Here is a 26,525-nt window from a genome sequence, read left to right as displayed (position 1 = left end):
ATGTGCAACTTTCTGTGTATACCTTACCTTGATTTGTACCTGTCCTTTTCAGGGCACAGACCGTATAAGTCTGCCCAGCACTATCCCCGCCTCCCACCACCGGCTCTGCCACCCAACCTCGGCTAAGTTCCTTAGGATGCATTTCATCTTGTGGACAATAATTTTATGTTCATATATGAAACAAAAAAATGCTGCCCAGATGTCAACGAACCAATAGAAAAATAAAAAAACAACAATCAAACAAGGAATAAAATATTCAAAAATGTTATTGTGCCAAAGAGTTTTTTTTAATGTTCAGTGAATATATTGTAGAGGCACTGGAGACATCTTTGATCTAAGAAAATCTTTCACCTTGTTACAAAAAACACATCTCTATCCTCTTTCCCTTTCACACACTGTTTTGTTCTGGTTAAAAATATTTTTTTCTTGAATAATATTTTATTTCCAGTCTGTTATTTGTTTTCTTCTATTGGAGAATAAGTTTATAATGGGTCACCTAGGTTGGGAGGTAATTTTTAAAAACGTATAGACATCTCGGTGTCTTTATAAAACTGGCCCACAGAAGCTGCAGAAATCATGGCTATGAAGAAGCTTTGCACATTTATACAGCTTTATTTGGACCCTACACGGTCCGTGTTTCGGCTTTAAAAAGCCTTTATCAGGGGTCAATCGATAAGTGCTCAATATTATACTGACTGATGATGGAGCGCATAAACAACTATCTCTTGATCAGGGGAGGTATACTGTCTCGTATCGACGATTTCAAAATGAAAATGTCGATACGAGACAGTATACCTCCCCTGATCAAGAGACAGTTGTTTATGCACTCCATCATCAGTCGGTATAATATTGAGCACTCATCGATTGACCCCTGATAAAGGCTTTTTAAAGCCGAAACACGGACCATGTAGGGTCCAAATAAAGCTGTATTTGGAGCATCTTATCCTGGTGTTTGGACTGATCTCTTGAAGTTGGTTTCTTTTTCCGCCTTTGTTGTAGGTGTAACAACAGAACATCAATATAAGGTGTGTTGATGCCACATTACACTAGTACACTAGCTACACCCCAAAGTACTGAAATATCTCAAAAATGAAACTGTAGACCTATTATTGATAATCCGTAACTTGTTATTAAAACTGTCCTTATTTCAATTGTAATAGATATATTATAGATATTGTAAATTTTCTCATATTGTAATCTTATCTTGTGAGTTGTTAAATTTGGATAAAAATTATACATAAAATATTTTAAAAAACTGTCCACGGTACCTAAAGACTGGAAGGTCGCCAAAGTAACAAAGATTTCTAAAAGGGCAATAGGAAACTACAGACAACGAAACCTGACATCAGTGCTGGGCAAAATGGTAGAAACTATTATAAAGAACAAAATGACTGAACACATTAGCAAATATGGTTTAATGGGACAGAGTCAACATGAATTCAGCCAATGAAAGTCTTGCCTTGCCAAATTGCTACTTATTTTTTGGAGGCATGAACAAACGTGGATAAAGGCTGGTTGATGTAGTGTATCTAGATTTTCAGAAAGCTTTTGACAAAGTCCCTTATGAGAAACTCAGAAGAAAATTAAAAAGTCATGGGATAAGAGGCAATGGGAATTGGTTAAAAGATAGGAATGAGACAGTAGAATTAAATTGCTAGTTTTCTGAATACTGAAGTGCCACAAGATCTGTACTTGGATTGGAATTTTTTAATTATCTGGAAATACGAATGATGACTGATGAGATTATGGGGCTCTTTTACTAAGCAGAGCTAAAATGTGGCCTGCGCTATCTCCAGTGCGGGTCTTTCCCACATACTATGGCCACTTTCAGCGCTGCTGGGAAACGGTCAATTTTTCCTTTGCAACAATAATGGCCATACAATAATTTTCCCAATAGCGCATGGCTATTACTGCATGAGCACTTACTGACACCTATTTTGTAGGTGTTAAGGGCTCATGTGCTAGTCCTTTGCTAATCAGTAGTGCGCAGCAATGCCCACTCGATATATTAGCATAGCTGCACCCACTTTCTGCCCACAAACACGCCCCAAGCACTTTATTTTTAGCACGTGGGTAACACACATTCATGCAAAACCTATCACGGGATGCCTGAGTGTGCCGCATAGTAAAGCATTTTACCCTGTGGTAAGCACACGTTAGTGCGTACCGCAGCTTAGTAAAAGGACCTCTAAATTTGCAAATTACACAAAACTATTCAACATTGTTAAATTACATAAGGGCTAAGAGAAATTGTAGGAGGACCATGGGAGCCTGGAAGACTGGATATCCAATTGGCAGATGAAATTTAATGTGGACAAGTACAAAGTGGTGCATATTGGGACGAATAACCTAAACTATAGCTTCTTGACGCTAGGTTCCACATTAGGAGTCACCACTGAGGAAAAGTATTTGGTGCCACCAAGGACAATATGTTGACATCTTCTGATCAGTATGTGATGGTGGCCAAAAAAGCAAACAGAATGTTAGGAATTATTAGGAAAGGAATAGCAAATAAAACAGAGAATACCATAATGCCTTGTATCGCATCATGATGGGACCACACCTTGAGTATTGTGTGCAATTCTGGATGCTGCATCTCAAGAAAGATAATAGTGAAACTGGAAAAGGTATAAAGAAGGGTGATCAAGATGATGAATAGGATGGAATGATTCTCATATGAGTAAAGGTCAAAGTGGTTAGGGCTCTTCTTGGAGAAAAGATAGACGAGGGGAGATATGATAGATGTCTATAAAATCTTGAATGGAGTGGAATGGATAAATACGAATCAATTGTTTACTTTTTCAAAAGTACAAAGATTAAGGTAAACTCCAAGAAAAAAAATAGGAGAAAATATATTTTCACTCAGTGTATATAGTTAAGTTCTGGAATTCATTGCCAAAGCAAATAGTAAAGCAGTTAATGTAGTTGGAGTTAAAAAAGATTTGGACAAATCCTTGGAATTAAAGTCGATAAACCATTATTAAGGTGGACCTGATGAAAATCACAGTTTTCTGCTGCTTTTTGGTACTTTACCAGTCACTTGTGACCTGAACTGGCCACTGTTGCAAAGAGGATACTAGGTTAGATGAACCTTTGGTTTGACCCAGTAGGACAACTCTTATGTTCTTATATTCTAGGCTCTGATCGCTCATCTTTGAAATGCCTAAAAGAAGGGCCCAATTGTAGAATTGCTATCCTATTGTGCAAAGCAGAGACACTATATATTTACTTTCCCAAAGTTGATATATTTGAATCAGTAAACAAAAACAACAACAACAACAAAAAAGCTTACTTTCCATCTTTGTTGGCTGGACATTTGAAGGTCAGTTCTATAACCTAGGTATTCACATTTAGTATGCGCATAAATGTTTAGACTACTAGCATTTATGCATGTATGTGCACACACATAGCCGAGAAGAATAAGCACCAAGGGCCAACAAGGGTGGGACAATCAAGAGTCCTTTATTAATAGAGGACTCTTGATTGTCCCACACTTGACGAACCTTAGTACTTTTTATTCTCATCTCTATATGTGTACTTTGACCCTCTCTTCTGCCGTTTGATTGTGCAGACATATACACATAAATGCTAGCATGTTACCTAATACCTGCTTAATTTACAAAGCATGTATCTGCAAGGGGGGCACACACATGGGCAGGACATAGGCGGGGATCTCACGTACGTTACTTATAGAACATTGTAAGCACTTCCACTGCTGGCTATGCTAGTATTCTACAACAAAATCTATGTACTGAGGTTCCTTTATAGGATAGGTTGTTACCACGTTCCCTCCAGGCTCTTAGCTGAAGTCGCCCAGTTATTGAATTGTTTTCTTTGGGTCATAATCCTCCTCCAAATACCAAAAAACCTCCCCCCCCCCCCGCCCCACATACACCAAAGAAAGACTGCGCTCTGTAGCCCCAATATTACACCTCTTGGTCAGTGCAAACCAAGTGACTGCCCAAGACTTCACACCTTATGGTAGCCCTGTAACTGAGTGAAGTTTTGCCACTGAAAGCCTTCAGTCAGTTCTATATTTGCACTTGAACACTCAACTGTTTACTGAGCTCCCCCAAACAATATTAAAAAGATTCATGATATAAATTTCATTGCAGTTTCACATACTGGCCAAAGTGAAATTACAAATGTCAAATTATAAGTCATCAAAACTGCAATGGACATGACGGTTTAGTCAGACATTAGTATAAAAATCTGTACAGCCCTAAAAAATCAAAGCACTTGGCAATCCTAATCCAGACCGCTTGGTGCCTCTGACAGGACCCCCTAAACATTTGTACGTGTCCTGCCCATGGTCTCTCATAACTTGTTTGGCTAGTGCTGATTTTCCGTACTCATCAGCTAAGTTTAGGTGATCAACCTTGGCTGTACAAATAGCAGACTTAAATTTAACCAAATTTTAGATGAATAGATTTAGGAAATATTCAGCCACAAACTGTTCCAACTGAAAATGGCCCAAATTCTATATATGGTGCTGAAAATAAATGACGCTAAGCACTATTCTATAAATGGTACTCTGAGTTGGGTACCGTTTATAGAATAGCACTTAGCGCCGGGATCCACGCCTTTTAGGAGCAAGGATTTACACCAGTTGAAACCTGGTGTGAATCCCCATGCCTATTTTTGGCACGGATCAGGCGTATTTTGCAACAGTGCATGAAAATCATTGGAAGGCCCACGACATGTCCACGCCCCTCCCATGGCCATGTCCCCTTTTCAAATCCACACATTAGAATTTACGCACGCATCTTTATAGTATAAGCATAACAAAATGCGTACGTAAATTGTGATGTATTGCCAATTAGCACCAATAATTGATTGTTAGCGCCCAATTATTGGCACTAATTGGTTCATTCTTCAATTTAATTGTGTGTGCAAATTGGGCATGTGCCCAAATTTGCTCGCACAATTTTGTGCACCATATATAGAATGTGAGGAATGCGTTTAATCACCGGCCAGCCTATTTGAAAATATACTCTACAGCTTATCAGGCTCTTTGTGTCTATGGGAGAAATACTTCCTATATCTGGCCCATGTGTCATTTTTGGCCAAGGTTGATTATCTGAAAATTTATAGCAATATTTCAGATCCATATTTGAAACAATTTGGAATCCTCCCTCAGGCATACTGCCGCAGCTCCTGCTGCTCTGTCCCTCCGTTTACCTGCTCGCTGGGCTGCCTCAGCCCTGGTCAGAAAGTGTTGAAGTTGATCCAGCTTATCATGCTGTTCCTCCAGGGGCTTCTCCAGCCATATATCAGACCCAGGCCCTCCAGCCTCCCTCAAAGCATTCCACTTTTCGATCAGAGTAAAGAACTCTCTGAAGGACTTGTGAAATCCTTCTTGCAGCATCTCTATGCAGATGTTTTGCTTGTGTGAATTTCTGTGACTGAGAATAAAGAAAAATATTCAAATGATTATTTATATTCTTTCAACATATGAAATGATTGCTGTCCTAAAAAAAAAAATCTGTTATTCAGACCAAGCCTCAAAGCCAATACAGAGAATTCTGTTTCTATATAACAATATTTATAAAACATGTATTTTATAACATTATTATTTTGCATCATCTATAACAATAATAATTTAAGAAAAATTGATGCTGTGAGCAGAAAAATTCTACAGCCTTCCCCCCTGGAACCCTTTTAAAAAATTGGCACCACATTGTTCACCCTGCAATCTTCAGGAATTATGGACGATTTTAATAATAGGTTACATATTACTAACAGCAGATCAGCAATTTCATGTTTGAGTTATTTGAGTACCCTTGGATGTATGCCATCCAGTCCAGGTGATTTACTACTCTTTAATTTGTCAATTTGGCTCAGTATATCTTCCAGGTTCACCAAAATATTTTTTCAGTACCTCTGCATCATCACCTTTGAAAGTGAAGTCAATTTCTTTTTAAAACAGAAGCTCAGATCCCAGCGCTGCCACCATAGGTGATAACGTAGCCAAAAGATAGGCCTGGGCCCTTGATAAATACAGCCACATAGGGGTTAAAAGTGAAAGAAAATATTTATTACATGTAGAGAAATGTGTAACCTGTTCTTTCCACAGGTCAGGGATATTAGACATACAAAGTCACTTCTTATACTCAGAAGCTCTCTTTCCCATGGCCTCTTCTTGTAGGCACATGGCACATGTTTGGTTGCCCTTCCACCAGGCACCCAACCACCTAATCTCTTCCTGGAATCCCCACCTTTCCAATTTCAATATTCCACACTGGGCACCACTTGGCCCTGACTTCCCAAGTCACACTGTCAATCATGTTGTAAGGTAAAATCTGCTTCTGTCTCTTACAGGGTAGCATTCTCTGCTAAGGCCACTCTCCTTCCCCAGGTTCTTCCTAGGTACTTCAGTCCTGCTTGCCACATATTTGGAGTCCTTTGCCCTTGGGATCTCCTCAATCTATTCAGCCTCAGTACATTTAAACTCCTTCCTGCCTGAGCCCTGTCCCCTTGACACAACAGGTTTGTCCCACCTACCGTAAGGTGGCTTACTTTTCCCATCAGTGAGCTAGTGCCCCCTGCTGTAAGGTGGCTTACTTGCAATATCAGTGAGGGAGTGCTCTTCACTGTACCAACCACTCCTTCACAGCCTCCCTGGAACTACCTTTAAAATCCCTGGTGGTTTAAGGTACAAAGGCAGAAGCAATCCCCACTCACTCCTGCTCAACATGGCCCCAGCTTCAAAATGGCTGCCATGACTTCTAGTGGCAGTCTCATTGTACTTGATAGTAGAGATCATGGAACCCATTTTGAATCTGGAGCCGTGATGGGCAGGGGCAAGTGGGGATCACTCCTGCCCTTTTGTATCCTGTAGGCTTAGGGTGTCCTACAGAGAATAGCAGAAGGCATCCATATTGGGAGGAATAATGCTCTTAGAGAGGGGGTGAGAAGGAATGGGAATTGGAAAGGCGGGGCCTTGCTCTTGGGAGGAAGGCAGGAGAGAGGAGGAGCAGAATGGGGGGTAATGCTCTTGGGAGGGGGATTGCAATGGAGGAGTAATACTTTTGAGGAAGGGGAGGGAGAAAAGGGTCCAATAGGACTCTTCAGGCTGCCACCCAGTAGTTATCCCGGCACAGGCCACTATTCAGTGCTGGTGACTGAATAGATAACCATGCGCAGATAGAACTGCTTTTTATATGGTCCTATCTGCCTAATTAGCTATCCAGGTAGTGGCATAGAATATTGCCGGTATCCATATGTCAGCTCTGCTTAGACTCTGCCCTGACACTACTCAGATAGTGTGGGGGCAGTCAGTGCTGATGATCAGCGGCACTACCTGGGTAAGTATGCAAATAGCCCTGCATAAGCAATTTAACAGTGGAGGAGCCTCTACTGCCCGATTAAATGACTGAACATTGACCTATAGTTTACTACATGGAGGGGCATAATCGAACGCGAACGCCCATCTCCATGGGCGTCTATGTCCGAGAACGGGTATGTGAAGGGGCGGGACAGACCATATTTTTGAAAAAAATGGCCGCCCATCTTTTCTTTTCGATAATATGGTTTGTGCCCGGCAAATGCATCGGAGTTGTGCGGATTTGAGCTGGGCAGTTTCGTTTTTCAGCAATAATGGAAACCGAAGGCGCCCAGCTCAAAAATGAACAAATCCAAGGCATTTGGTCATGGGAGGGGCCAGGATTCGTAGTGCACTGGTCCCCCTCACATGCCAGGACACCAACCGGGCACCCTAGGGGGCACTTGTAACAATTAAAAAAAAAAGTCAAATACCTCCCAAGTCCATAGCTCCCTTCCTTTGGGTGCTGAGCCCCTCAAATCCCCCCCAAAACCCACTGCCCACAACTCTATACCATTACCATAGCCCTTAGGGCTGAACGGGGGCACCTACATGTAGGTACACTGGGTTTTGGGGGCAGTTTGGAGGGCTCCAATTTACCACCACAAGTGTAATAGGTAGGGGGGATGGGCCTGGGTCCACCTGCCTGAAGTCCACTGCACCCACTAACAACTGCTCCAGGGACCTGCATACTGCTGTGATGGAGCTGGGTATGGCATTTGAGGCTGGCATGGCTGGAAAACAAAGTTCTTAAAGTTGGGGGGGTTTTGGTGGGAAGGGGTTAGTGACCACTGGGAGAGTCAGGGGTGGTCATCCCCGATTCCCTCCGGTGGTCATCTGGTCATTTAGGGCACTTTTTTGGGACTTGTTCGTGAAAAAAAAGGGTCCAAAAAAAGTGACCTAATTCGTGCTAAAAACGCCTTTCTTTTTTTGATTATCGGCCAAAGGCGCCCATCTCTCCTCGGCCGATAAACACACCCCAGTCCCGCCTTCACCACGCCTCCGACACGCCCCCGTCAACTTTGTTCGTTCCCGCGACGGAGTGCAGTTGAAGACGTCCAAAATTGGCTTTCGATTATACCAATTTGGGTGCCTTTGCGAGATGGGCGCCTATCTCCCGATTTGGGTCGAAATCTGGGCGCCCATCACTTTCGAAAATAAGGCTGATAGTCCCCTAAATCATGGTCATGTTATGGAATATTCAAACAAGTTAGCTCTTACATCAGTTTACATAAAGCAGCTCAATAAAATATTTAGAAGTACATGGTACAGTCCTCAAACATTTCTCAATTACAGATTTCAGTGTTTTCAACCTGTAACTAATGTCTTTCACATAACTCCTGCAACAAAACATTACAAATAGGCTGCAGAACCTAAGCACTCTAAAGTCTTTCATTTCAACCTCTTGTGTTTGTATCAAGATTACTTCAGGCATAAATAAAAAAAGGCAGGCAGTCCACTTTGAAGCTGAGGATTTTCAGTAAGTGTAGTGGTCTCTGGGGGCATCTACTGGAAAGTTTACAAAATTGCAGCTGGGTCATGTAAATTAAGTAAATGTAGTACCTTTGGCTGCTGCCTGTGGAAGGAACCTTTATAATCCTAGAAATATGAACTGTTACATATTTAATAGCCTTATATAGCTGTCATCCCATTGTTAATTTTTTTTATTCATTGATGGATATTGTTTTAGTTTAATCTTTTTATTGATACCAAAGTATAAGGACAGAGCGATAAACATCCAACAAGTAATAATCAACAAATTTTGCATATATTTTCACCTTTATCTGAACCCACTCCCAACCCATCCCAGATAACTAAGAATACAAACCAAAAACTCCCATCCTTACCCTCCCTTCACAAATAAACATAGATCTATCTATCTATCTATCTATCTATCTATCTATCTATCTATCTATCTATCTATCTATCTATCTATCTATCTATCTATCTATATCCGGAACTATACAGAACGTATGATAAGGTTATAACATATAGAAAGTATGGAACTACAACACTCCGGGAAAATTTCTGATGGACATTTTTTATAGTAGATTTTTTAAAGCAGTTGCAATAATTTCAACTGTCATGATACTGTGTTTGGATTTTTGAGAACTACTATAACCAAAGAAATATGGTTGCCAGGTTAGTCCATTTGAATGCATGGAAGTAAGGATCAATATACAAAAACAAGGGGGTAGATATTCAGTGGAATTTAACTAATTAAACTGAACGTTTAATGTTATGCTTTCCAAATCAAATACATCAAGGGTTTTATTGCTATTGTGCAGTTTGGAATTCAATGCCTGTATATATCCGTCATAGTCCATCTTCTGAAATTTCTAGGAAGGTAGTTAAAATGTGGTTGTTTGAAATGTTTTTGAATTGTAGAAAATGATAATTTTATATGGGAGAGTAAATTTGTTTAGTTATTATCCAGCTTATTTTCGAAAGAGAAAGACGCCCATATTTCGACCCAAATCGGGAGATGGGCGTCCGTTTCCCGTGGGCGCCCAAATCAGTATAATCAAAACCCGATTTTTGGCGTCCTCAACTGCAGTCCGTCACAGAGACGAACAAAGATCATGGGGGCATGTCAGAGGCGTGGCAAAGGCGGGACTGGGGCGTGGTTATCGGCCAAGGAGAGATGGGCATCTTTAGCTGATAATCGAAACAAGAAGGGCGTTTTTGACGAGAATTTGGTCCGCTTTATTTGGACCCTTTTTTTTCAGGTCCAAGTCCCCAAAAAGTGCCCCAACTGACCAGATGACCACCAGAGGGAATCGGGGATCACCTCCTCTGACTCCCCCAGTGGTCACTAACCCCCTCCCACCAAATAAAACCCACTTTACAAACTTTTTTTGCCAGCCTGTATGCCAGCCTCAAATGTCGTACCCACCTCCATGACAGCAGAATGTGTTCTATCCTGTGACAGCCTTTCCTTGGTTCTGATGTGGCTCTCGGATGAGTGTGACAACTTTTCTGTTATTCGCACTGCAGAGTCACATCAGCAATGCATTGTGGTGGGTGTAGGGTATTGGGCTCCGTGATTCCACTAGCTTGTGGCAAATGCTCACGATGTCTGTAGTTGGTAGGCTCTACTCCCATGGTGCTTTTCCCCCTGCTTACTGGGTCAGAGTGTGCCCTGTTTTGTTTCCGGTAGTCCATGAGGTAGTGGCCATTTGTGTATGACACTTTTAGATCCCTTTCATGTGTTAGTCATGTTACAGCACTTAGTTCTTACCTTGAATGTTGCTGAAAGAGGCCATTGTACATCATTCTGCCAGCTTGGACCTACTGCTCATCTCAGTATCTCTGATCTGCAGTTAACTGTGAGTAAACGTGCTTATTCAAATAAAGGACGTTTTCAGCGAGATTAGCCTTCAGGTGTGAACTGCTGTGCCAAGGTTATACACCAACAACAAGTCCTTTCCCTGGAGCACCTTTAGTGGGTACTACAGTGCACTTCAGGCAGGCAGACCCAGGCCCATACCCCCCCCCCCCCCACACACCTATAACACTTGTGGTGGTAAATGGGAGGCCTCTAAAACCCACTGTACCCACATGTAGTTGCCCCCTTCATCCCTAAGCGCTATGGTAGTCTTGTACATTTGTCCCTCCCACAACCAAATGCTTGGATTGGGACGTTTCTGAGCTGGGCGTTTTTAGTTTCCATTATCGCAAAGTAGAGGAGTGTGGTAGCCGTGTTAGTCCACTCTTAAGGTTATCAATAGAAATCAAACAAAATAAAACATGGAAATGTATTAAATTATGTCCAATAAAAAAGGTATCATCTTATTTTCTTTTCCATGTTTTATTTTGTTTGATTTCTATTGATAACATTATCGCAAAAAAACCGCCCATCTCAGAAGGGACCAAATCCATGGCATTTGGTCCGTCCAAACCGTATTTTTGAAATGAAAGATGGACGCCCATCTTTTTCGATAATACGGTCTGTCCCGCCTCTTCACATACCTGTTTTCGGACATAGACGCCCATTGAGATGGGCGTTCATGTTTGATTATGCCCCTCCACGTAATCTATGTTATGCAAACCCACATTGAACCTTAGCAAAAAGGCTGTTCGAACCAAGGAGGTTTTATGACAGGAGATGGCATGAAGTCAAAAAGTTGAAGCCGTCTCCCCCATGCACCCGCCATATTGTGTAATCATATGGTCCCGCAGTGGGTGCGGGCACTCTGGAGCAGCAGGCTTATTTTTTGAGCCGTGGGAGGCTTGATTTTTGCAGGGGACAGCTTTAAGAAAGGCCCTGGCTCTGCCTGAGTCTTGGGGATGAGTTCTGGGAACTCCCATGACTCCAAAAACAAGTCTGCCACTCCAGAACTCCCACAACCGTGGTGGGGCCGCATCTAACTACCAGGACCCCCCTCCGAAGGTTAAAAAAACTTTCATGTTATATATGAGATACTTTCAAATAAATGAAAAAGCTGTCAAATAAAAAAAACGGCAGTCATAAACCTCTCAAGTTTGCTAATGTTTTCAATAGCGTTTTCAAATGTTTAGTGTTATACAATATGGCGGCAAGTTCCACTCTACTACTACTACTATTTAGCATTTCTATGGCGCTACAAGGCGTACGCAGCGCTGCACAAACATAGAAGAAAGACAGTCCCTGCTCAAAGAGCTTACAATCTAATAGACAAAAAATAAAGTAAGCAAATCACTCACTGGCTTCAGCCCACAGAATAGGCCAGTTAGGCTCATGCCATATCCTGTCATAAAACCTTTTTGGTCCAAACTTTATCCGGCCAGTTATCCTGGCACCGGTCTGAATATTATCCGGCTCTTACATAACTTTCAGTGGTCACTGAAAATCCAGATATTCAATGATGGTGCCCAGATTAGGCTGGCATTGAATATTTATATCATTTTCTTTCCATGGCAGCCAGTGTTTTTGTAATTGATGACTGCCACAGGCTCGATATTGACCCAGATGGTCTTTTATTTTAATTTAACACAGACATTTATAATCAGTTTAACTGAAACAGGTCAAGGCAGATAACAATAATAGGCTCAGTTTCAACTGATCCATAATTCATAGCAATAAATGAAATCCCCCCCCCCCCCCCATTATTATATCCCTTAACAAAGAAATTTATGGAAAAGCCAAGTTTGAAATAATGCCTGAAAATTCGATAATAATCTACACATCTCATCTCCTCGGATAAGGCAAAATCGGCACGGGTTCTATAACAATGTGCACAACTTAACAAGCGAATGAGCGCTGATACCAGCACTTAACAAGCAATAATGAGTACTAATTGGCACTGATTAGAATTTAGGCACACAACTCGCTAAGCGTATTCTGTAATGATGTGCGCCAAACTTCTAATGCCTACAGGCAAAAGGGGCATGGTTATGGGCGGGGAAATGGGCATTTCATGGGCCTAGTTATAGAATATGGTCCAGTCTGCCTAAATCTATACCCTGGGATTTATGCCACATTTTCTCTGGTGTAATTGGATGTGCGTACATTTAGGCGCTGAAATATCAACGAATATAGGCGCTGATTATAGCATATACTTGGCACTGATTTCAGCGCCAATTTTTTAGGTGCCATTAATAGAATCTCCCCCCCCTCTATGCCTTGGATCTTCAACTAATAATAGTCCTATTTCATGTTGTTTAACATACAACAGTTTCTTGTAGTCAGCAATATGTTGTACTTTGATCGTAAACATCTTGATGGAAGATATAGAGATATAAAATGTATGAAATATTCAGGGCTAAAACCATATAAATTCTAAAATTAACAATTTAAACTCAATCCATGCCAACAGAACTGAACAAGACAGGAGTTGCATGTTCTATTGCTTTTTCAGCCAATACTGGTTTCACTGTCACATTTTATCAATAGAAATCAAACAAAATAAAACATGGAAAAGAAAATAAGATGATACCTTTTTTATTGGACATAACTTAATACATTTCTTGATTAGCTTTCGAAGGTTGCCCTTCTTCGTCAGATCGGTAATAAGCAAATGTGCTAGCTGACAGTGTATATAAGTGAAAACATTCAAGCATTACTATGACAGTCTGACAGGGTGGGAGGATGGGGGTGGGTCGGAGGTATGCATGTGGACATCAAAGCATATCATTGATATTCTAACAGGATGGGTGTGGATAGGTGAGGGGTGGGGTGATCAACAGAGAAATACAGCTTTATGGTTTATAATGGGCTAGGAACCCCAGGTCCTTGTTAAGTCCTTTCTGTTGGGTGTTATCATTCAGTGTAAAAAATGTAACGAAGGATGCTATATTGGAGAAACAGGCCAGATGCTTAAGACAAGATTCAATTTACATAGACATCACATGAACAATACTGGTGCCAGTAGGGTTCCCACGCCTGTTGGTCAACATTTTACAGGACCAGGACACTCTACCAGTGACTTCACAGTGAGAATCCTGAAAGGTAACTTTAAAACCATACAAGAACGTAAGACCTTTGAAGTCAGAATGATTGAATATTTTAACACCCAACAGAAAGGACTTAACAAGGATCTGGGGTTCCTAGCCCATTATAAACCATAAAGCTGTATGTCTCTGTTGATCACCCTCCCCTCACCTATCCACACCCATTCTGTTAGAATATCAATGATATGCTTTGATGTCCCCATGCATACCTCCTACCCACCCCCATCCTCCCACCCTGTCAGACTGTCATAGTAATGCTTGAATGTTTTCACTTATATACACTGTCAGCTAGCACATTTGCTTATTTGCGATCTGAGGAAGAAGGGAGACCTTCGAAAGCTAATCAAGAAATGTATTAAGTTATGTCCAATAAAAAAAGGTATCATCTTATTTTCTTTTCCATGTTTTATTTTGTTTGATTTCTATTGATAACCTTAAGAGTGGACTAATACGGCTACCACACTCCTCTACTTAAGATGGAAGATACTGTCACATTTTATAAAACTCACAATCTGTATATTTGCCTTTCAGGAAGCTGAACTGCACAATGTTGCAGTAGTCTAAATGAGATAACAGAACAATCTGAATAACCAACTGCAAGTGCTAAGCCTGCAGGAAAGGCCAAATATGACAAATCAGCTTTAAAATATTAAACATTTCCTTTGTTAACACAGTCACATGCTGCTCCATAGTCAGCCTTGAGACTGCCAACACTCCTAGGATTTTTATCTTCGCTTGCAGAGGTATTTCAATCCCTGCTAGTCTAGAAGTATTTTGAGGAATCAAAAGGCCTCAAAATCTGATCCAGACTACTCAAATAAAATTCAATAAAATAGGTAAAAGTGGTGAGCTCTGTGGTACTCCTGGATTCATACACCATTCTACGGACAACTCATTTTGCTAAATTACATGAAGGATTCTGCTCTTCTTTGACTGGACTAATTAACAGTTTTCTTGAAGTTTGGCACCCTATGTTCTGTTCATTAGGTTAAAACAAACTTGTTCTAGATTCTAAAAGATATTCAATTTAAAAGCATCTCCACATGTAAGTAGCGGCATTTACACATATAGATCACTTACACGGGTAAATGATTTCAAACAGCCACATTTACAAAAAGTGATAATGCTCCATCTGATTTTGCACCAACTCAAAGGCATGCAAAGATTTTTAAATAGTGCTTTGTTCAGCCAGGAGTTTTACAACAACTTGATGTACCATGGGACTCACCATCCTGTTTTATCTCAATACCACAGGTTGCTGACTCCTATGTAAGAAGAAAAATGTTGCTTTTATTTATTTGTTTATTACATTTGTTACCCCGTACTTTCCCACTCAAAGCAGGTTCAATGCGGCTTACATAGTAATTGGGATTACAAAGTATTGGTGGAGAGAAATAAGTTGAATATTATTGGAGCAGGGCCGTGCCTAGGGTCTCTGGCGCCCCCCTGCAGACTATCAGTTGGCGCCCCCCCCCCCCCCCCCATGTGGCATCGCCTTTCTCTCTTCTCCCACCCTGCCTCCTTTTTCAGCCCATTACCATAAAAGGTGAATGACAAGGGCTGTAGAATTTAGGCTTTAAAGTAGAAAATGACATGGGGACAAAGTTTGTCCCCTGTCACCGTCCCGTCATTCTCTATTCCATGCATCAAATTATTTTCTCTCTCGGCTCCAGATTTAGTGGACTGCGACTCTTTAAACAGCAGTTTTCAAACCATTTCATTATTAAAGTAACTATATAATTACAGTCCCTGGTTTCCTGACTCTGCAGATATAAAAATTCATATGGAAATAATCTACTGCTGTAGAGAGACTACTTCCATGTTAATATTTTCATGTAAAAATGCTGCATTTTTACATTAATAAAAATGTGACATGAAAAGCAAGTAAACATTTATCAAAAACATACATTTCCAATACTTCAAGAGGTTTTTGCCGATTGTGGATTTGATTTGAGATAGAAGACAAGTTAACTATTTTTTGAAGTTAAAAATGTAATAAAAATTAATGAAACAAAAAGAAAATGCTAAACTTTGTCCTGAATGAAGAAACATAAGCACATTTCAGTCCCTCGAAGAATACATGAAAAAACCAATGGACTGCATTAGGGGCTTACAGCCCATTTAGTTATGTTTAAACAAAAAAGATCTGCATGAAACAAATTATTTATTTTTATTTTGACTTATAAACCACTTGCCCCTGAAACATGTTCAAAACAGAATAATCCATTTGTGTATCTAAAAGGTAAACTAGTACAAAACTGATGAAGATATGATTCCATGTGCCTCAATGAAAGGAGAGTTTAATTTTACTTTAATTTACTTTCAATTTATTTAATTTCAATATATTTCCATCTTTATAACACCAGGCTTCCCAACAACAGTAAAGATGAACCCACCAGGAATTAGGATATCCTCTCTGAAACTGTAATCTAGAGAGCACACAATACAGAGTTTATAACTAGTTCTGCTACCGGCTACAATAATTTTTTAAGCAGTTTTAGAGATAGGGAACTAAAAACAAATAGTTTATCCTTTTGTATCAACATACTTGTAAAACTGCCTCCTAAAGAAATCATACAACTAACTTTATTCTGCCACTCTGTATTTATGGATTACCCCATTGGAAGTGGGATTTTAAATTTGTATTTAGCTCTCGCCTTTCTCAGTAGTTCACTAGGGATCATCATCATACATGCTCCTGGGCGACAACTTTTAAATTATAGTGCACCGAAGAGCAAGGGAATTGTGGCCATTGGAAAAATCAATCCATAGTAACATAGTAGATGACGGCAGAAAAAGACCTGCACGGTCCATCTAGTCTGCCCACGATAAACTCATATGTGTATACCTTACCTTGATTTGTACCTGTCTTTTTCAGGGCACAGACCGTATAAGTCTGTCCAGCAGTATTTCCCGCCTCCCAACCACCAGTCCCGCCTCCCATCACCGGCTCTGGCACAGACCCCGTATAAGTCTGCCCTCCCCTATCCTAGCCTCTCAACCACCAACCCCTCTTCCATCCATCCAATAAATCGATGCGCATAATTTTTAAATGCCGCGTTACAGGTTACATGAATGGAGAAGAAAGCGTGTAAAAAAATAGTTTGGGGACTTGCAGCGCTTTTTCCGTGGCCCATTCCTAATATAGCTGGTAGCACCCGGGTCCAGAACAGAAACTCTCCTCTGATTTGCACTGCCATATTCTGAGGACACTTCAAGCCCAAGATTTCAGTGCCTTCAGCCACAGTCCAGGAAAATCATCGAGTAGCCAACGTCTAATATCGAAGGCCATAAACCGAGAGATCATAAAGATGGTTTTATAGGGTATCTTCCGCTAGCCTGCTTTCTCCTGACTATACCGGGTGTTATTTTCCCCCCATCTGGTCTATACAGTACTGAAGGACAGGGGTCAGAGTGCTAATTAAAAATGGGCTCACTATGAAACCCTTAAATACATACATATTTGAGTTTCCAGTGGAGCTCCTGGACTTTGGCTGCTGTGGTTTTTTGAGCAGGAATGAAGCCTGGGCCTGCTGTTGTTTTGGCTTCAGCTCTTCCAGTGAACTGATCTAACCACCTCCTCCTTGGGCCCGCTCACCTCTGACGCAGCTTCCTGTTTTCGGCAAGGCGGGATGTCAGACTGAGAGGGAGGGAGGACGGACCTTAAGTTGCAGAGGGAGAGGAGGCGACTCACAATGTGCTCCGCATCCGCGAGTGAGGAAGCAGCGCATGCGCATACGCGCCGACGCAGCAACGCGCCAAAGCGGTAAAGTTAATTTTTTTTATTTTAAAATTCAACTGGACTGCAGCGCCGCGGCCGGCGCCCTTGAAGGCAGGCGCCCCCCTTCGGCACTTACCCGGCTTACCGGGTTGGCACGGCCCTGTATTGGAGTAATAAAAGAAATAGGAATGTAGAAATGCAGGGATGAGGGGAGTAGGAGAAGTATGAGCAAGGGTAAGTGAGCAGTTGGAGGGTAGATGAGGCGGAGGGGAATGGGTACGAGTGAAGGGAGTAGGAGAGGTGTGAGTAAGGGTAGGTGAGCATTGAGGGAGGGGTCGATGAGGCGAAAGGGGATAGAACAGGAGATAAGCAGGGGAGGTACTTCACTAGCAGCATTATTTCATTGGCCCAGGAGCTGGGCTTATTTTACCAGCTTTAACATAACTTGTAGTGTGAAGTGATGTTAAAGTATTTACATAGTAATAAGCTCCTTTACATGCAAATGCATGTTTTGCATTTTATTACTATGCAACACAGGGTAACATAAATAATGCTGTATTAGGGCACCACAACCAGTGTTAGAGCACTTTAACACTGGTCAGGGTATAAATAACGTGGATTAGTGCCCTAACACAGCTTGATAACTACTCCCCTCAAGGAGTCATTCTTCTTAATCTCCCATTTTTATCACCAATGACATCTAAAAGTTATCTTTGGGAAGAGTTTAGTTCATATCATTTTATTACACTTAGCAGATGCATGCTACCACCATTCAGCCTGTACATAAGACCATAAGAATAGCCATACTGGGTCAGACCAATGGTCCATCTAGCCCAGTATCCTGCATCTAGCAGTGGCCAATCCAGATCACAACTACCTGGCAGAAACCCAATTAGTAACAACATTCCATGCTACCAATCCCAGGGCAAGCAGTGGCTTCCTCCATGTCTGTCTGAATAACAGACTATGGACTTTTCCTCCAGGAACTTGTCCAAAAGTTTTTTAAACCCAGATATGCTAACTGCCGTTAACACATCCTCCAGCAATGAGTTCCACAGCTTAACTATTCTTTCAGTGAAAACATATTTCCTCCTATTTGTTTTAAAAGTATTTCCATGCAATTGCATTCACTATCCCCTGGTCTTTGTATTTTTTTGAATGAGTGAAAAATTGATTCACCTCCACCCGTTCCATACCACTCAGGAGTTTGTAGACCTCAATCATATCCCCCTCAGCCTTTTCTTTTCCAATCGGAAGGGTCCAAACCTCTTTAGCCTTTTCTTCAAGTATATAATCTCATATTCATTATTGATTTTAATCTTGAATTGATAATTAATTTGACTGTTGGGCAGACTGGATGAACCATTCAGTCTTTATCTGCTGTCACTTACTGTGTTACTCATATGGGAGCAGTTCCATCCCCTCTATCATTTTGGTTACTCTTTGAACCTTTTCTAATTTCACTATGGGGCTCATTTTCACTTAGACTTACAAAGTTCCGTGGAGGGGCATAATCGAAAGGGACGCCCAAGTTTTGTTGAGGACGTCATCGCAAAACATCCCGATGGAGGGGTGGGGAAACCCGTATTATCGAAAAAGATGGACGTCCATCTTTTGTTTCGATAATACGGTCATGGACGCCCAAATCTTGAAATTTTGGTCATCCATAGAGATAGTCGTCCCTAGACTTGGTCGTTTCTGATTTTCGGCGATAATGGAAACCAAGGACGCCCATCTCAGAAATGACCAAATGCAAGCCCTTTGGTTATGGGAGGAGCCAGCATTTCTAGTGCACTGGTCTCCCTGACATACCAGGATACCAAGCAGGCACCCTAGGGGGCACTGCAGTGGACTTCATAAATTGCTCCCAGGAACATAGCTCCCTTACCTTGTCTGCTGAGCCCCCCAAGCCCCCCCCAAACCCACTCCCCACAACTGTACACCACTACCATAGCCCTTATGGGTGAAGGGGGGCACCTAGATGTGGGTACAGTGGGTTTCTGGTGGGTTTTGTAGGACCCACTGTTTCCTTCACAAACCTAACAGGTATTGGGGGAATGGGCCTGGGTCCGCCTGCCTGAAGTGCACTGCACCCACTAAAACTGCTCCAGGGACCAGCATACTGCTGTCATGGAGCTGGGTATGATATTTGAGGCTGGCATAGAGGCTGGCAAAAAATATTTTTTAAATTTTTTGAGGGTGGGAGGGGGTTAGTGACAACTGGGGGAGTAAGGGGAGTTCATCCTCGATTCTCTCCGGTGATCATCTGGTCAGTTTGGGCACCTTTTTGTGGCTTGGTCCTAAGAAAAACAGGAGCAGGTAAAGTCGTCCATTATGGGTCGAGGACGTCCATGTGTTAGGCACGCCCAAGTCTCACCTTCGCTATGCCTCCGATATGCCCCCTTGAACTTTGGCTGTCCCTGCGATGAAAAGCAGTTGGGGATGCCCAAAATTGGCTTTCGATTATACCGATTTGGACGACCCTGTGAGAAGGACGCCCATCTTCCGATTTGTGTCGAAAGATGGGCATCCTTCTCTTTCGAAAATGAGCCTGATAGTAACCTAAGGAACTTTGTATGTCTAAGTGCTTTGAAAATACACCTCCACATCTTTTTTGAGATACGGTGACCAGCTTTGAATTTAATAAGCAAGGTGAGGTCTCACCATGGAAAAATACAGAGGCATTTTGGTCTTGTAGCAACTTAAAAAATAAAACATCAATTGCAAATGCATAATACATTTAAAACATCAATTACAAATATACTATACATCCTCAATACCTATATAAAGTACATATAATTACAGCAAGCCCCAGTGCCCCCCCCCCCCCACACACTCTACATCATCTTACTTCACCATAGACCAGGGGTTCTCAACCTAGCCACTCCGGTTTTCAAGACAACCATAATGGATTTGCATGAAATAAATTTGCATGCCCTACTTCCATTAAATCTATCTCATTAATTTTCATTATGGGTGTCCTGTAAACCTGACTGGCTAGGTGTGTTGCAAAAACTGGGTTGAGAACCACTACCATACACTATAGCCTTCTTGTGTTTACAAAAAAAGTACAACATCTGACATCAAGCGCAATGTGTTCAATAAAATTGGTGCCAGCAAGGCAAAAGCTTAATCATGGTTATCTGTAAACAGTGCGTTTTTTTCTAGCAAAACAGTGCCGGTATTCAAATACCAGGCCACCCTTCAGGGGTGGGGTGATCGTTGAGGGGCACACCCCACAATAGCCAGGCCCCATGCAACCAGTCACAGAATCTATGACAAGGCAGAATTTGGTGTGTAGGGCCTGAGCTCTTTCATTAAAACTTAGGGACCATGGGTCAATTTTAGCAGACAATGGAAAAGGTGCCAGTACTCAGTACCTCCAACTACCCCCTCAAAAAAAGCTCTGTCTGTAAATAAAAAATTACCCCCTCTACCATAAAAATTTTTTATGAGATGTCAAAGTTATTGTACGAATTGAGATCTCATTCTCACTGGGAGCCAGTGCAGTGACAGTAGTACTGGGGTGACATGCTCCTTAAACTTCAAACCCCCTACTAGTCTCGCTTTAGTGGACCATTGGAGTCTACTGTACATTTATTTATTTAATTTATTTGTTACATTTGTATCCCACATTTTCCCACCTATTTGCAGGCTCAATGTGGCTTACATAGTACCGTAAAGGCGTTCAATTCCGGTATAAACAGTTACACAGTGATGTTGTGGTAGAATGAGGTTCATATGGAACAGACATATTAGGGAATCATATAGAGGAAGAGTTACGTTATGTCCATTACGCGCTTTGGTTTCGTAGTGTTGCAGGGTTCAGTAGGGTATGCCTTTTTGAACAGGTAAGTTTTTAGTGATTTCCGGAAGTTTAGGTGGTTATACGTTGTTTTCACGGCTTTTGGTAATGCGTTCCATAGTTGTGTGCTTATGTAGGAAAAGCTGGATGCATGAGTTGATTTGTATTTGAGTCCTTTGCAGCTTGGGTAGTGGAGGTTTAGATATGTTCATGTTGATCCGGTTGCATTTCTGCTGTGGCGGGCCCAAATAAAGCAAATCTAAAGGGTCTGTTTACTAAAGAGCAGTAGATGTTTACACTTACTGCACATTAACAGCCAGAATTAACATGTGGTAAGTGGAAAGCCTGTGCACTCTCTTACACTTTGGGCCCTGTTTACTAAGGTATGCTAGCGTTTTTAGCGTGCACTAACCGTGTAGATGCTCAATGCACCTCTAGCGCGGCTTAGTAAATAGGGCCTTCCATGTCTCATTTCACAAACTCGGAATCAGTCAATAAGCACATCACTGGTATTAAAAAAACAAAACTCTACTCAAATATTTATCTTCACAATTAAAGCTTTGTTTATATCTCACTTAGAACATGTTGCTTATATCCTTAATAATACATAGCAGAACATTAATAGAATAGAACAGTCTCAAAAAATATAACCTAGCTTATTTACTACTACTACTACTTGACATTTCTAAAGCGCTACTAGGGTTACGCAGCGCTGTACAATTTAACATAGAAGGACAGTCCCTGCTCAAAGGAGCTTACAATCTAAAGGACAAATGTACAGTCAGTCAAATAGGGGCAGTCTAGATTTCCTGAAAGGTATAAAGGTTAGGTGCCGAAAGCAACATTGAAGAGGTGGGCTTTGAGCAAGGATTTGAAGATGGGTAGGGAGGGGGCTTGGCGTAAGGGCTCAGGAAGTTTATTCCAAGCATAGGGTGAGGCGAGGCAGAATGAGCGGAGCCTGGAGTTGGCGGTGGTGGAGAAGGGTACTGAGAGGAGGGATTTGTCCTGTGAGCGGAGGTTACGGGCGGGAACGTAAGGGGAAATGAGGGTAGAGAGGTAATGAGGGGCTGCAGACTGAGTGCATTTGTAGGTAAGAAGGAGAAGTTTGAACTGTATGCGGTATCTGATTGGAAGATGAATGCTGTCTTCTTGTCACAAGTTCTTGCAGAGAGACCAGTTTCCTACCATCTTCTTATCACTGTTGCATACAATGAGACCGATTTACTGAACTCCCGACAGAGAATTCCTGTCACATTACTGCTGCCTCAGGGGAAATGTACTTGTTCTGCTATCCAACGGCTTCCAAAATGGCTTGGACTGTTCTATTCTATTAAAGTTCTGCTATATATTATGAAGGTTATAAGAAACATGTTCTAATTGAGATATAAGCAAAGCGTTAATTGTGAAGATACATATTAGAAAGGAGTATTTGGGGGGGGGGGGGGGGGGGGGGGGTGGTTAACCAGTAATGTGCTTATTCACGCTTGAGTCTTTCAGTTTGTGAAATGAGACATGACGTGTAAAAGACTGCATTGAGATTTTGTCTGCACTATTTTTAGTGATGATCTGTTGCTATTCCTTCATTAAAGATATTATCATTTGAAACAGGATGTTTGGAATTCATATACTGTGTTTCCCCGAAAATAAGACACTGTCTTATATTAATTTTTGCCCCCCAAAATGCGCTAGGTCTTATTTTCAGGGGCTGTCTTATTTTCGGGGAAACATCGGGGTTGGATCGGGGTTGGCCCGCCCGCCCTCCGTCGCTCCCGGAACTAACCTTAAACGCCTCCTTTCACCTTCGCAGCAAGCAGCAGCAGGGCAGGCCACTCCTTCCTTCCGTGTCCCGCCCTCGCCTGACGTAACGTCCGTGAGGGTGGGGCACGGAAGGAAGGAGAGGTCTGCCCTGCCCCTGCTTGCTGCGAAGGTGAAAGGAGGCGTTTAAGGTTAGTTCCGGGAGCGACGGAGGGTGGGTGGAGGGGGGGGGGGCCCGGGGGCGGCCTTGTCCAGCTCTCGGCGGCCCTGCTTTCAAACAAACATTTGCTAGGTCTTACTTTCGGGGGAGGCCTTATATCTACCAATTCAGGAAAACCTCTACTAGGTCTTATTTTCGGGGGATGTCTTACTTTCGGGGAAACAGGGTATGTATGTGCCCTGAGAAGAGATATGTTGAAGGGGGGTGGGGGGGGAAATAGGTGTGCACTGGTTGGGGCCAGAAATCATGACATATCCCACACAGATGGCGCCAAAATAATGCACCCGAAAGTCCACTTCACACAAATAGTGAGAAATTGTAGGAGGGCCTTATGAGACTGGAAGTCTGGGCATCCAAACAGCAGACAATACACATTGGGAAAAATAATCCAAAATACAGATGATGCTAGGTTCCACATCAGGAGTCACCACCAAGTTAAAAAACAAAACAAAAATGTTAGGTGTCAGTGTAGACAACACATTGAAATCTTCTCAGTGTACGGTTGCAGCCAAAATAGCAAACAGAATTATTAGGAAAGAAACAGTCAATAAAATAAGATATCACAGTGCCTCTGTATTGCTCTATGGTACAATCACACCTTGAGTACTGTGTGCAATTGTGGTCACCGCATCTCAAAAATGATAAAGCATAATTAGAAAAGGGATAAAGAAGGGTCACCAACATAGTAAAGGTGATAGAATGATTCTCATATGAGGAAAAGCTAAAAAGGTTAGGACTCTTTAGCTTGAAGTAGAGGTGGCTAAGGGTGAATACGATAGAGGCCAACAAAATCCTGAGTGGAGTAGAATAGGTAAATGTAAACTGATTTACTCTTTCAAAAAGTATGAAGATAAGGGAAAATAACAAAGTTTTAAAACAAGAATAAATATTTTTTCATTCAATGCATAGTTAAGCTCTGGTACTTGTTGCCAAAGGATGTAATAAAAGCAGGTAATGTAGCAGGGTTTAAAAAGGTTTTGGGCAAATTCCTGAAGAAAAGTCCATAAATTGTTATTAGAACTGGAGAAAAACACTGCTTATCCCTGGGAGTAAGTAGCATGGAATCTTATTACTGTTTTGGATTTTGCCCGATATTTGTGATCTTGCCATTGTTTCGGCCACTGTTGGACTAGATGGACATTTATTCTGACTCAGTATGGCAATTCTTATTTCTTATGCTAAGTCTTATGACTTGCTATCCTGCTTTTTCTTGGACAACTTATATGTTTGGTGACTGCTGCTGAACATCTTTGAAAATTGACCCACACACTTTCGCTCTGGGTGCCTTGGGGGCCTGGAGCCCCTCCCCCAGTTTGGGCTCCAGCCCCCTCCACAACTAAAGTACCTGTTGAATGGCTGGCAGGGACACCTAATCCCCGCCAATGAATGGCATCCACTGCCTGGAACTGCCTCAGTAGGGAAGAAGTTGACAACCTCCTTTCCAGCTGCCGACACTGGTACTCCTCATGCATGCTCAGTCACTCATGAACTGAGCTCATGTAAGGACTGCCAGTGTTGACAGCTGAAAAGGAGGCTGCCATTTCTTCCCTGATGGGACAGCACTGAGGCTGTTCTGGGCAGTTTTTTTTGTTATGTTTGTAATTTGAACTAATTTTGCACTTCATTATTTACTTTGTACACTGCGTTGAACCCGAAGTGGGGACACTAGCGGTGAACAAGTTAGTATATGATTTGATATTTGATTTGATTCTGGGCAGCGGATCTCACTGGCTGGCAGGGATTAGGCATTTCCACTAATAAAGGAAAAATTATTAATGTGGCTGTGGCAGTAGTGGCAGGGAAGGGGCAGTAGAGAGAAAATGTGTTGCCCTCCTGTCCACCCCTGCTCCCCCCCCCCCCCCCAAAAAAAATATAGAATCCTGGCTATGATCCTGTTTGTTCATAGCAGGGGCGTAGCCAGACACCCAATTTTGGGTGGGCCTAGACCCAAGATGGGTGGGTAGAAGAACCCCACCCTATCCCATAGGTGATTTGGTCTCTCCTCTCGCCTGCATGCCATATGGTCTCTCAAATATCCCCCCTCTCCTGCACACCTTTTAAATTTCAGTTTTTCACTGGCAGTTAGGAGCAACTAATACACACTACTTATGTAGGCCCCACATCCTTCCCACTGATGCAGCTTCCTGTTTCCGCATAGGCGGGAATACGTCAGAGAGAAGGCTGTGGGACCGGTGTAAGCAGTATGTATCAGTCGCTGCTTCCTGCAGGCGAAGATCTGTTATTTATAAGGTATGCAGGAGGGACAGTTGTTGGGAGTTTTCAGTTTGAGAATCTCTGCCGGCCACATCATAGGTGTGCTGCTACTGGTGGGCCTGAGCTCAAAGTGGGTGGGCCTGGGCCCACCCAAGCCCACCCTTGGCTACGCCACTGGTTCATAGTCAAAAGATGCAAAAAATGCATAGGGCTCTTTTTACTTAACTGCAGTATGCACTAGCTTTTGCAGCTTAAGGGGGGTTACTTCGGGATGCGTTGAGGCATCCCGTGGTAAGTTTCAAATGTATGTGCGCATCTTAGATGAACTATTAGAACTATTAGAACAGGGTAAATTTAGGACTGAGGTCTATGTTAAACCGACAGAAATTCCCTGTTGTCTTACAATATAGTATGCATCCGAAACATCTTAAAAACACTCTTCCACTCTCCCAGAATTTGTGATACCACGCAACAATATGTAAGTTCAGCAGAGAGGCTTAAAAGTAGATTTCAAGATAGGGGGGTACCCCAACAGTATTATCAACAAATCTTTCAAACGGGCATTATTTAACCATCGGGAGGGACTATTGAAGTCTAAACATAAAGAAAAAGTACAGTCCCAGGTGGTTCCCTATATTTTGAAATTTTCTAATAGTACATCTAAGATCGCGTCTATAATTAGAAAACATTGGAGAATAATGAAGACCAATGAAATGTTTCAAGAGCAGCCTCTCATGATATCATTTGCCCATGGTAGCAATCTACAGGACAGATGGAGCTTCTCAGGTGTGTGGTTGGTTAGACAATCTACTCAGGGGCAGCATATCAAATGAGGTCACTGCTCGATATGTTCTATAACAATAGAGGGCTCCGTTCTAGTTCTAAAAAACGGTACCCATATCACTTTACAACACAACACATCATGTGATTCATCTAATGTAATATACACCTTTCGCTGTCCTTGTGATTTCCTATACATTGGGCATACTACACGCAGATTTAAGACGCGTGTAATAGACCACTGCCACTGTATATCTCAAATGAAATTGGAAGC

At 42.0% G+C, this 26,525-nt stretch overlaps 1 protein-coding gene across 1 annotated transcript in view; it reads right to left on the bottom strand.

Moving 5' to 3' along the window:
• TTC29 (tetratricopeptide repeat domain 29) overlaps positions 1 to 26,525 on the bottom strand; it is a 321,745-nt gene that overhangs the window by 194,300 nt on the left and 100,920 nt on the right. Inside the window, exon 4 of the mRNA XM_030192694.1 lies at positions 5,182 to 5,405. Within this exon, the coding sequence (XP_030048554.1) occupies positions 5,182 to 5,405 (224 nt within the window). The remainder of the gene's footprint in view (positions 1 to 5,181; positions 5,406 to 26,525) is intronic.

This window comes from Microcaecilia unicolor, chromosome 2 (genome assembly GCF_901765095.1).
Source record: "Microcaecilia unicolor chromosome 2, aMicUni1.1, whole genome shotgun sequence".
Classification (NCBI taxonomy): Eukaryota; Metazoa; Chordata; class Amphibia; order Gymnophiona; family Siphonopidae; genus Microcaecilia; species Microcaecilia unicolor.
The sequence above is the reverse complement of the archived record's forward strand: the minus strand, read 5'-3'. Positions and strand labels throughout refer to the sequence as shown.